Consider the following 12,904-nt stretch of genomic DNA (forward strand, 5'->3'; position numbering starts at 1 on the left):
GTCCCAGCGGGCCGCTCGCGCACCCCGCCACGTGTTTTCTCCTCCCGCCAATGGGCGGAAGCGCCGCGTGAGCCTGCTCCCGCCCCCGAGGCTCGCCCGAGCCAATCGGAAGGGGCGGGGTGTGTGTGTGCGTGTGTGAGTGTGTCTGTGAGTGTCTCTGTGTGTGTATGTGTGCGCGAGGGCAAGTCGGGAGGGGGACCCAGCTCAGGACTGGGAGGCCCTGCTCGCAGGTCCCTGGGTCCCGGTGGCGGCCAGAGCGCTTGGTCCGCAGGCAGCGGGCGGGTGGTCGCCCCTCCCGCCCCCACCCCGCGCGTGCGCGCCCCGGCCTCTCCCTCCCCGCCACCCTCCTCGGCTCCCGCGCGGCGGCGGCGGTTCCTCTCCCACTCCCCCCAGCCCTGGCTCCGGGGGACCCCGCGATGCCCGTCCGCACCGAGTGTCCCCCGCCGGCCGGTGCCTCGGCTGCCTCCGCGGCCTCACTCATCCCGCCGCCGCCCATCAACACCCAGCAGCCCGGCGTGGCCACCAGTCTGCTCTACAGCGGCTCCAAGTTCCGCGGCCACCAGAAGAGCAAGGGGAACTCGTACGACGTAGAGGTGGTGCTGCAGGTGAGCGCCGGGCCGGGCCGAGGCCCGAGGGCCTCCTCGCGGCGCTCACGGGCCGTGCCCGCCTCGGCTCCTCGAGCCCGCAGCCGCGGAACAGGCCCTCGCCGCCGGGGCCTCCTGCACCCGGCGCTTCCCACCCGGGACCTGCCCAGCCTGTGTCTCACACTCTCCGAGCCCCAGCCCTGACCTGCCCCTTCGGACCCGGAGCCCGTCGTGACCGGCTCCTGGCAGACCCCGAACACTCCCAGACTTGAAGCCCGTGACCGGCCCGTCTGGGATCCGGAAGCCCCTCATGACTAGGGAAAGGCCTGGGTCCTTCCTCCCCATGACCTGTCGTCCCTAGATCAGGGACTGCCACCAGCCCTTTTCAGACCCTGAAGCACTCTCCATTGGTTTCACCAGACTCGGGACCCTCCCCGTGTCTGGGCCCATGTCAGATTCTCTCAGACCTGAGACATGCCCTCCCGCCCCTTCCTCAGTCCCAGGAATCCGCAGACCCTGGGGTCTTCCTGCTCCTGAGATCTCCTTAGGAGGGCTTCATCAGACCCCCAGACGGGGGAGCGCCTAACCCACAACTGACTGGTCAGGCTCTGGCCCCACCTCAAGACCAGGCACTCACTCCCTGAGTGCCGCTCACAGTCTGCTGGGATGTTGCCTCCTGGGTCCCCTGTTCCACTCACTGCTTCTGTCTCTTCATGGTCCAGGCACCCAACTCCTTCCAGCTTCTCTACCCCCAGGCCTCTGCCCCTGCTCTGGGACCACTTGCGGTCTTTTCCCAGTCTTCCTGGCCTCTATCCAGACTCCCCCATCCCATACCTTCGTCTTGCCCGATCCTGGTTCCAGGGGACCCTCTTTCCTATTCTTAACTGTTCTCAGCACAGGCACAGGGCTTCCTCTCAGTCTCTGGTACCCACGTACTGGGAAATCTAACTCACCCAATTTTAGTTCATGTCCAGTCGCTTCCCCCCATTTGACCTGGATTCCTGAATACCTGCTGCCAGTCCCTGATCAGCTTCGGAAGTACAGCTTCACCTGTCTGGGCCTTTCCCACACCTCACTCCTCTCAGGCTTGACACTTTTTGCCAGCTGAAATGGAGTAGCAGTGGTGAATACTCCTTTTTTTTTTTTTTTTTTTTTTTTTTTGAGAGGGAGTCTCCCTGTGTCGCCCAGGCTGGAGTGCAGTGGCCGGATCTCAGCTCACTGCAAGCTCCACCTCCCGGGTTTATGCCATTCTCCTGCCTCAGCCTCCCGAGTAGCTGGGACTACAGGCGCCCGCCACATCGCCCGGCTGGTTTTTTGTATTTTTTAGTAGAGACGGGGTTTCACCGTGTTAGCCAGGATGGTCTCGATCTCCTGACCTCGTGATCCGCCCGTCTCGGCCTCCCAAAGTGCTGGGATGACAGACTTGAGCCACCATGAATACTCCTTTTTATCTCCCTTCCCTACTAAACTCTTCCTCCGCTATACCTACCCCTGCCTGCCCGAGGACCCCTTTCCTTTGCCCTTTTTTCCTTAGTCTGACACCTCGTCTGCCAGGCTGTTCCCAGAAACCCCTCCAAACACCTGTCCCTCTGAAAGGCACTGTGTGCTGCCCCACTGCCCCCCTCCCCGCCCCCGGGGTGTGAGGGTGGAATGTACCGTATATCTGTTCCTCAAGCTCTCCTTTTGGTCAGTTAAAACAAATCATAGTTTCACTTCTGAAGAGTAGGTCTCCCATCCAAAAGACAATGAGGGTCTCTCTTCTTTCTGCTAACTGCAGAGCACTCATCACTCATTTATTCTCATATTGCTTTGTGGGAATAAATCGTCTTCTCTGCTTACTTGAAACAGCATCATCATGTTAATCATATCTTTGGGCTGTAAAGTTCTATCATGAACCACGATATTTATTATAATGGAAAAACGATTGTGGCTGAAATATTTTTATCTTCATAACAGTATGCCTAATGCGGTGATCTTCTTCTCTTTTTCTTAAAATGTGAGAGTCGAATATGAAGGTACTGGGGTTTTTTGGTTTGTTTTACACCTAATCATAGAATTTTGGAGGTGAGATCCCTGGGTGGGTCACGTTTGGAATGATCTTGGATGTGTCCCTGTTGCGCAGTTTGATGGTTTCTGATGTAGTAGGGGACAACTGGCAGGATAGCCAGGCCTCAAAGGGGAGTCTGCTTTGGCTACTGCAGCAACTGCTGCTCCCTTCTTTCATTAAGGTGTCACTTCTGAGCTCCTTTCAGAAGAATGATGAACCAGTGGAAGCTGTGGTTGAGTTGGGGCAGGACTGATAGGTCTCAGGCAGCCCAGAGCAGAAACCTGGTGGATGACTGGGAGCCACTTGAGTAGAATGTCTGATGGTGGGGGTGGTGGTCATGCCAATGAATGCTGCCCTACATCTGGATTGGTGAGCTGCTTGGTCATCATCACGACTAGTCAGTGGCATGTGAATTGCCCCATCATCTTGTTTTTCAGCCAGGACTAGTTTGTCAGACACAGCCTTCTTAGACTTACTTCTGCCTTTTATAACTCAGCTTCTTTTTGTTTCTTCTTATTTTCTTTTCTTTCTTTTTGTATCTTTATTTAGATATAATTCACTTATTTAAAGTGTACAATTCAATAGTTTTTAGTATATTCACAGTTGTTTAACCACCACCACAACCTAATTTTAGAATATTTTTGTCACCCCAAAAGGAAACCTTGTAACCCTCAGCCATAACCCCCCTTCCAATGCTAGGCAACTGCTCATCTATTTTTCTTGTTGTTTGTCTATTCTGGACATTTCATATAATCATATAGTATTTGTCCCTTTGAGAGTGGCTTCTTTCACTTAGCATAATGTCCTCGAGGTTCAGCCATATCGTAATATGTATCAGCACTTATATTGCATTGTTCATTGTAACAATTGTCCATTGAATGGATATACAATATTTTGTTTATCCAGTGATCCGTTGATAGACATTTGGGTTGTTTTCACTTCTGGCTACTATGAATAATACTGCTATGTACATTTATGTACAAGTTTTTATGTGGAGTATATTTCATTTCTGTAGATAACTACCTGGGAGTGGAATTGCTGGGTCACATGGTAACTCTGTTTTAACATTTTGAGAAACTGCCCCTGCATTGTTTCACATTTCCACCAGCAGTGGGTAAGGGTTCCAATTTCTCCACATCCTCGCCAACACTCACTGTTCATCTTTTTTATTGTAGCCGTCCTAGTGTTTTTGAAGTGGTCTCTCATTGTAGTCTTGATTTGAATTTCTATAATTACTGTGATGTTGTGCATCTTTCCATGTGTTTTTTGTGTTGTTGTTGTTGGTGTTGTTTTGGAGCATTTTCTTTTTTGTGATTCTAGTTTAAAGAGTTCCTCAAAGCTTTGTGAGTTTCTGACTGGGTCTCCTCTCCACCCCCAACTTACTGTGACTCCTCTTTCCTCCTCTGCCATCTAAGAAGCCAGCAGTAGAAGGGAGGCCTGGTCGCTGTGAAAGGAATATTTAAAAGAGCAGCCGTTGGACACAGCTGTGCTGTGAGACCTTCTTGCTAAACATGTGCCCTGTTATCTTTCTTGAGATGCTCGCCTGCCGTTTGGCAAAAGCTGTATGCACTGTGGTGTGTTTGAGTTCACCAACCATTATCAAGATCAATTTGGGCAGAAATAGAGAGACACTTGGTTGAATGGAGGCCAAGCTGAAATTCTGATTCTTGAGCATGTGATAATCCATGCAAAATGTTAGCCAATTTACATTTCAATTTTTAATCTTATTAGCAAGTATTCTTGCCACCTGATACCCTTTCCAGCAGCTGCGAAACCCCAAACTATATTGAATTCAATGAGAATTGCATACATGAAATTTAAAGACTCAGGTTAGAATTATGTGTCCTTTAATAAAAGTTCTTTGCTGAACCATGTTAGTGTGGATTAGCTGTTTTAGATAATGTCCAATGCCAAGGTTAGCAAATGAGGATATTTACAATGCTTTGGCAGTTTTCACAGGGAATACCTTTGTCACCAGCACCAAACTGTGAAGGCACTTTGGCTTCATTGAAGTTCATTTGCTTTGGTACTGACATCATCTGGTTGACTAAGTTCATTACAGTTTTTAAGCATGGCTTGCTATTTGGTTTATGGTGTAATTGGAAGTAATCAAGTTCACAAATGTGATAAATGCCACAAAACTATTCTAATTTCTTGAAATAAGACCTCACTTAACATTAAAATCTCAGTGTACCGCAGGTACCCTTGTACTTGGTTTGCTTTAATTCAAGGGTTTAACTTGTAAGTGAATCCAGTTGTCATGAAATCTGAAACTCCCTATTCAGAACAAGTCTGTATAGATTTGAGTGAAATCTCACATCAGGAGGAGTTTTGAGGTGACGTGGCTTCAGGTTGGTTAATTCAGAGACCTACGATGGGCCCAGTTTTTTCCATCTTTCTATACTACCATCCTCAGCATTTCCTGGCCTATTTCTCTCCTGCTGTCTATATGTCTGCCCCAGGACTGGGCACTCCATGCAGATACTGTCACCACCAGGGGACAAAAAAGCCATTTCTTCCTCATGTGCCTCTTCAAAAGCCAGGGATTTTTTTCCAGATACACCCAGGAGACTTACACATCTGATGGGCCAGAAATGGGTCACTCATGCCTAAACACATGACTTGCAAGGGGATGGGGACACCTGTGTGCCTTAGATCCATCAGGTTGACCAAGTCTTATGTGGTAGGTAGGTACCAGAGCAAAAACTGGGCCCTGCCAGCATGAAAAAGGAGGAAATTGGTTGTTGGGTAAGTATCCGGCAGTGTCTCAGCAACCAGTAATTGGTGACTGCTAAATCTCACGGTCTGCTATGCCTGTTATTTCTATTTATTTTAGGCTCCTGATTCTTTTCATTAAGAAACACAGCATCCACATATAAAATGCACAGAGTGGACATTCACAATATAGTCAGAGTTTTGGTTGGCATTTTGGTTCATAACTGAAGTTTATACCATGTAAGTCTTTATAGGATGCCATTTCTGAACAATCTGCCCATTTCATAAAGAAATAATGCAGGATGATATTTAGTGTAAAAACTAGAAGAGGAGCAGACCTCCTAGAGCAATGATTGAGCAACACAGAAATAGAAAAAGGCTTGAAAGACATTAGAAAGAAAGTCAAACCTGAGGTTAGGGATGACACCACGTGTACAGGCAGAGACAGAGACCCTGTGCCCAGCAGTGTTCAGGGTCTCTAGATGACCGGGAGGCGTGTGTTGAAGATAGCACAGAAAATGAATTTGAGTGGGCACCCCATTCCAGAAAGGCACTTCAGTCTCAAGATATTCAGCTGAAGGAAGTTGAGAGGGTCTTGGGATCACTTTGCTTCAGCAGAACAGGCATGTGTGTAGGGAGAACTTCTCAAGATCCCAGAGGCTGGATGAGCCTTGGGCTGCTGCGCCAGGTGTTCACTGACCACTAGTCTGGCCTCACAGGATTTCCAGAGTACCCTCCTGCATGTCCCCTAGTAAGTTTATCTATTTGTAACAGGCTGCGTATCCTTTCTTTTCAGCACGTGGACACGGGGAACTCTTACCTTTGTGGGTACTTGAAGATTAAAGGCCTTACTGAGGTAAGTACTCACACGAACCAGCGCTGGAAAGTCCGTGGTGTGAGGCTCCGCAGGCTCACTGGGGTTAAGGGCAGGCGGTCTCAACTCTTTGAGGCCTAATTAAAGCAGACTACTCCTGAGCATTGCTACTGTATAGGGAACATAAAGCAGACAGTTTCAGTGTGTCCTGTTGAGAGTTGTACAGATTCACAGATCTTTTAAAGAAAAGTTTATGAGTATGTCAAAATTGTCACAACCAACACTATTGATTTTATTTTTAACCCTTTTTGGGGTAAAAAATAGTAAGAATATAGCTACCACCCTCATCTTAAGTTTAACAGTTTCTGAGATAAGCATCAGTCCTATAAATAATGAGATTTTTAAGTTCCTTAAACCTCTTAGTTCATAGGAACAATGAAAAGTTACTGTCTGGGCGCAGTGGCTCCTGCCTGTGATCCCAACACTTTGGGAGTCCGAGGCATGCAGATCACTTGAGGTAGGGAGACCAACCTGGCCAACATGGTGAAACCCCATCTCTACTAAACATACAAAAAAAAAAAAAATTAGCCAGGCGTAGTGGCACGGACCTGTAGTTCCAACTACTTGGGAGGCTGAGGCACAGAGAATCACTTGAACCAGAGAGGCAGAGGTTGCAGTGAGCCAAGATCACACCACTGCACTACAACCTGGGCAACAGAGCAAGACCCTGTCTCAAAAAAAAAAAAAAAAAAAGGAAAGTGACCATCTAGTTTCCAGCAGAAGTACCTGCTGTGCAGAGTATTTTCTTTTCTTTGAAGCAACTTTTTAAATCTCAGAACTCCTGGGACTTTAGAAAGCAAGGAGGAGCATCCTTTCTTTTCCATTAGCAAGGAAACAGGAAGTGGAAGGAGGTAGCTAGACTGGCCCTGTGAATGCTGGGAATGCCCAGGCTGGACCTAGCTGCAGGGGGCCTCTGGCCTTTGTCAGCTGTCATGGTCTGATGACCCAGCAGTATTTGGATGGAGTGCTGTGCTGGATGGGACAGTGGAAAGGAACTGGGGTGGCATTCTTCTGCTGCCCCTTCCTCCATCTGTGACCTTTAACTTCTTTCAGTCTTCTCATCTGTGAAATTGAGAATTAAAAATTCCTGCTCCAAGCTGGGTGCTGTGGCTCACACCTGTAATCCCAACATTTTGGGAGGTCAAAGCAGGAGGATCACTGAATTCCTGGGGCCAGGAATTCAAGACCAGCCTGGACAGCATAGCAAGACCTTGTCGCTACAAATAGTTTTTAAGAAATTAGCCAGGCATGGTGGTGTGTGCCTGTAGTCCTAGCTACTCGGAAGACTGAGGCTGGAGGATCGCTTGAGGCGAGGATTTGAAGGCAGCAGTGTGCTGTGATTATGCCTGTGAATAGCCACTGCACTCCAGCCTGGGCAACCTAGGAAGATCCTCTCTCTTTAAAAAAAAAAAAATACTGGGGTCAGGCATGGTGACTCACACCTGTAATCCCAGCACTTTGGAAGGCTGAGGCGGATGGATCACCTGAGGTCAGGAGTTCAAGACCAGCCTGGTCAACATGGTGAAACCTTGTCTTTACTGAAAATACAAAAATTAACTGGGCGTGGTGGCAGGCACCTGTAATCCCAGCTACTCAGGAGGCTGAGGTAGGAGGATCGCTTGAACCCAGGAGGTGAAGGTTGCAGTGAGCTGAGATTGCACCATTGCACTCCAGCCTGAGCAACAAGAGCGAAACTGTCTCAAAAAAAAAAAAAAGTCCTGCTCTAAGACAATCAGTGGACTTGTTCTGGGAGTGTTAGAGAAAATGACAGACTCGAATATGATACTAATATGTGATTCTCTTATAAAGTCCTGACAAGCCTCAGTCTTAAGACAGGTTTCTGGCTCCTGGTTCCTATCTGGTTCTCCTGCTTTTCTATTAGAAGCTTGACTGATTGAGGATCTCCTAAGAAGTTTGTTGTTGAGACAAAAGGTATTTCTTATTTAACTCGAGAATTGTATCAAATCAAGTAGGAGTAGAAATGATAGCAAAATACAGGATTCCAGCCTTTGTTTTTGTGGTAGGAGAAAAGATACTAAAACAGAATATGCTCAACTCTCAGGTAGTCACATACATTAGTTAACTGGGTGCAGAACACAAACACTGAATGTCATAAGGAAATCAGCAAGTGTGTAAGACATTGGAATGTTAATGCTGACTCCAAAACCAGTCATTTGAGTGATAAGAAGCTGCACAGAGGCCGGGCGCGGTGGCTCAAGCCTGTAATCCCAACACTGGGAGGCCGAGACGGGCGGATCACGAGGTCAGGAGATCGAGACCATCCTGGCTAACACGGTGAAACCCCGTCTCTACTAAAAATACAAAAAAAAAACTAGCCGGGCGAAGTGGCGGGCGCCTGTAGTCCCAGCTACTCAGGAGGCTGAGGCAGGAAAATGGCATAAACCCGGGAGGTGGAGCTTCCAGTGAGCTGAGATCCGGCCACTGCACTCCAGCCTGGGCGACAGAGCAAGACTCTGTCTCAAAAAAAAAAAAAAAAAAAAAAGAAGCTGCACAGAAATGGTAAGTAGCATTGGAAATCTTGAAGACGTATACAGAAATGCTAATGGCATTGAGCTCTCCTTTGGGAGCAAGTAGCCCTTCCTTTAGGAAGCCCCTGTCGAGAGCAGCAGTCAGGCTCCTTTGAGGGGGCATTGACAATGGGCCTTCATTGGGGGCTAACCCAAGGGGAGCCCTAGGCTCTTAACAGAACCTCTGCAGATGGCGTGGCCTTGATGAGCACATACCCTCCCCAGAGTTCCCTGTTCCTGGTCGAGCAATAAATAAACCACATTATGCTGCTGCAGGGGTGTTGAGTTAAAGCAAGTCCTGTTCAGGCCTTAGATGTAGAAGAATTCTTTTTAAATAATGGTTTTCAGTAGCTTTATTGAGCTATATTCACATACCATACATTTCACCCATTTAAAGTATACAGTTCATTGGCTTTTAGTGTATTCACAAAGTTGCACAACTATGTGGTAACTTTTTTTTTTTTTTTTTTTTTGAGACAGAGTCTCGCTTAGTCGCCCAGACTGGAGTGCAGTGGCGTGATCTCGGTTCACTGCAAGCTCCACCTCCCGGGCTCATGCCATTCTCCTGCCTCAGCCTCCAGAGTAGCTGGGACTACAGGTGCCTGCCACCATGCCTGGCTAATTTTTTGTATTTTTAGTAAAGACAGGGTTTCATTGTGCTAGCCAGGATGATCTCTATCTCCTGACCTCGTGATCCACCTATCTCAGCCTCCCATAGTGCTGGGATCACAGGCATGAGCCACCATGCCTGGCAAAATATCAAATTTTTAATTTAATTAAACTATAATTTGGGTTTTAATCATAGTAGTTGTCTTCCTCATGTATACAATGTGGAAAAGTATCTACTAAAATGAAGATAGGCCAGGAACAGTGGCTCACGCCTATAATCCCAGCACTTTGGGAGGCTGAGGCAGGTGGATCACCTGAGGTCAGGAGTTCAAGACTGCTTGGACAACATGGTGAAATACCGTCTCTACTAAAAATACAAAAATTAGCTGGGCGTGGTGGTGGGCACTTGTAATCCCAGCTACTCAGGAGGCTGAGGCAGGATAATCACTTGAACCCGGGAGGCAGAGTTTGTGGTGAGTCCAGATGCTGCCACTGGACTCCAGCCCGGGCAACAGAGTGAGACTTTGTGTCAAAAAATAAAAGGAGATAAATGGCCTCTTAGCTACCTCACATCTCACATTCACAAACAAGCACAGCTTTTTTTTTTTTTCTTTAGGCTTGGGCATTCATGTGCAGATTTGTTATATAGATAAATTTATGTCACGGTTTACCTATATAACTGTTGTACAGATTATTTTGTTACCCAGGTACTAAGCCTAGTACTCAATAGTTATTTTTTCTGCTCCTCTCCCTTCTCCCATCCTCTACCCTCAAGTAGGCCCCATTGTCTGTTCTTCCCTTCTTTTTTTTTTTTTTTTTTTGAGATGAAGTCTCGCTCTGTTGCCCCGGCTTGATTGTAGTGGTGCAATATCCGCTCACTGCAACCTCTGCCTCCCAGGTTCAAGCAGTTCTGCTCAGCTTCCCAGGTAACGTGTACCACCACGCTGGGCTAAATTTTTGTGTACTTTTGGTGGAGATGGGGTTTCACCATGTTGGCTAGGCTGGTTTCGAACTCTTGACCTCAGGTGATTTGCCTGCCTCGGCCTCCCAAAGTGCTGGGATTACAGGCGTGAGCCTGTTGTTTCCTTCTTTGTGCCCATGAGTTCTCATCATTTAGCTCCTACTTACCAGGGTGGTATTTGGTTTTCTGTTCCTGCATTAGTTTGCTAAGGATAACGGCCTCGAGCTCTATCCATGTTCACGCAAAAGACATTATCTCATTTCTTTTTATGGCTGCATAGTATTCCTTGGTGTGTATATACCACGTTTTCTTTATCCAATCTGTCACTGATGGGCATTTAAGTTGACCCATGTGTTACTGTTGTGAATAGTGCTACAGTGAACATTTGCATGCATGTGTCTTTATAGTAGAATGATTTATATTCCTCTGGGTATATACCCAATAATGGGATTGCTGGGTCCAATGGTAGTTCTGTTTTTAGCTCTTTGAGGAATTGCCACATTGCAAAACAGAGCTTTAAAATTTGTTTTTATGCCTTCTGGAAATGAAATTCTGGAAATGTAAAGAATAAATGTCAAATAACATTCCTTTTGCACTTTTGAGCCATCCGTCAGTCAAGAGAGGCAAACTTTCTGGGGAACCAGCAGCTTTCAGGGGGTACCTGGGAACCCAGCCTTTGGGGGCCTATGGGCAGGCCCCCCATTTACTCATCACTTGGGTTTGGAAGGATTGGAAGCTCCAGCTGATGTTGTACTACACTTGTGCTGAACTAGGGAGACAGGTCACACCTACCAAAACTCACAAAAACAGAAGTGCCAGCTTTTGTCATAGTATGAGATTCCTGTGTGTTCCAGAAGTTCCTGTTGACTTATCGGCCAATTGAATGTTAGTCCCCCAGAAGACAGGTCTACATGGAAAGTCGTGCTACCCATCACCAGAGAGTTTTGGGTGAGCCTGGAATCAGTGAGAGGATTAGTTGGGGGACTTAAATGGCTGACAGCAGCCAGACTCACCACGGGATGCTCACTCCTGCTTTTGCTGCCTCTCCTACTCATTTCTTGATATCCTTTCTTCTGACATGGTTTTTTTGTCTGCTCTATAAATTACCCCTCATTGGGCTGTAATAAAGTGCTTGAATTTCCTGTTCCTGCTCTGAGAATATTTTATCTTTACGGTGACTTCTGTACACACTGAATCTCATTTATTAGGTATTTATTTGATTTAATTCTCAAAGTTTGAGGGTGCCCTGTAGTCACCCTGATATACTGCCTAAAGTATGTTTACAAAGAAGTCAGTGCAGAATTATTCATTAGGAAAACTAGTGATTTAAACTGTAAGTGTTTTAATCGTATTAGGACCTCCTCTCCACCCCTCCCTTTTTTAATAATAGAGACCAGGTCTTACTATGTTGCCCGAGCTGGTCTTGATCTCCTAGGCTCGAGCAATCCTCCTGCCTTGGCCCCCTAAAGTGCTGGCATTACAGTTGTGAGCCACCAGGCTTGGCCTTGTATTAAAACCTCTATCATTTCATCCTATCCCTTTCAGGGAAGTTCAGAAAAAAAGATTAAAGCTTGATAATATAAATAGCTTCTAGTTGGCTCATGCCTGTAATCCCAGCACTTTGGGAGGCCGAGGCGGGTGGATCATGAGGTCGGGAGTTCAAGACCAGCCTGGCCAACATGGTGAAACCCCGTCTCTACTAAAAATACAAAATTAGCCAGGCATGGTGGCAGGCACCTGTAATCCCAGCTACTCGGGAAGCTGAGACAGAGAATTGCTTGAACCCGGGAGGCAGAGGTTGCAGTGAGCCGAGATTGTGCCACTGCAGTCCAGCCTGGGTGACAGAGGGAGACTCTATCTCAAAAAAAAAAAACAAAAAAAGCTTCTAGTTTAAAATATCAAATTCAAATGCTGATTTATTGAGAACTTTTTCCTTAGTAGTCTTTCCTAGAACAGATTATAATTAAAAGTTAGCTTATACCAGCTGGGTGTGGTGGCTCACGCCTGTAATCCCAGCACTTTGGGAGGCTGAGGCAGGCGGATCACGAGGTCAGGAGATGGAGACCATCCTGGCTAATATAGTGAAACCCCGTCTCTACAAAACATACAAAAAGTTAGACGGGCATGGTGGCGGGCGCCTGTAATCCCAGCTACTCGGGAGGCTGAGGCAGGAGAATCACCTGAACCCGGGAGGCAGAGGTTGCAGTGAGCCGAGATCGCGCCACTGCATTCCAGCCTGGGCAACAGAGCGAGACTCTGTCCTAAAAAAAAAAAAAGTTAGCTTATACCTTAAAAATTAGGTTTACATTTAGGAAAATTTCTCCTCTCTCATTTTTTCAGTCTGTGTAATTTAAATATTTATGTGAAGAATCCAGCAACAGTGTTAGGATAGGGGGTTTGTGTATTTGGAGCAGTGTTAGATTTATCATATTTTAGGTTCACTGTTAAGGAAACAGATTCCCTCCACGGTATCATCCTAAAGCAGGCCTCCTGAGTCACCTGCAGTGGTGGTGATGTTCTGTTTCCTGGGAGCCTCTGCGCCAGTGGCTTTTAGTGTGGCAGCCTCTCTCAGGAAGGTCCTGCGCT

General features: G+C 47.1%; 1 protein-coding gene across 3 annotated transcripts in view; it reads left to right on the forward strand.

The window, feature by feature from the left end:
* The first annotated feature begins 40 nt into the window (after positions 1 to 40).
* The window catches only part of GID4 (GID complex subunit 4 homolog), a 28,884-nt gene continuing 16,020 nt past the window's right edge, over positions 41 to 12,904 (forward strand). For all 3 annotated transcript variants that reach the window (XM_008010547.3, XM_073004731.1, XM_073004732.1), the window contains exons 1-2: positions 41 to 605; positions 6,143 to 6,202. In XM_008010547.3, the coding sequence (XP_008008738.1) occupies positions 168 to 605; positions 6,143 to 6,202 (498 nt within the window). In that variant the 5' untranslated portion in view covers positions 41 to 167. The remainder of the gene's footprint in view (positions 606 to 6,142; positions 6,203 to 12,904) is intronic.

This window comes from Chlorocebus sabaeus, chromosome 16, assembly GCF_047675955.1.
Source record: "Chlorocebus sabaeus isolate Y175 chromosome 16, mChlSab1.0.hap1, whole genome shotgun sequence".
In the NCBI taxonomy this organism is placed as follows: Eukaryota; Metazoa; Chordata; class Mammalia; order Primates; family Cercopithecidae; genus Chlorocebus; species Chlorocebus sabaeus.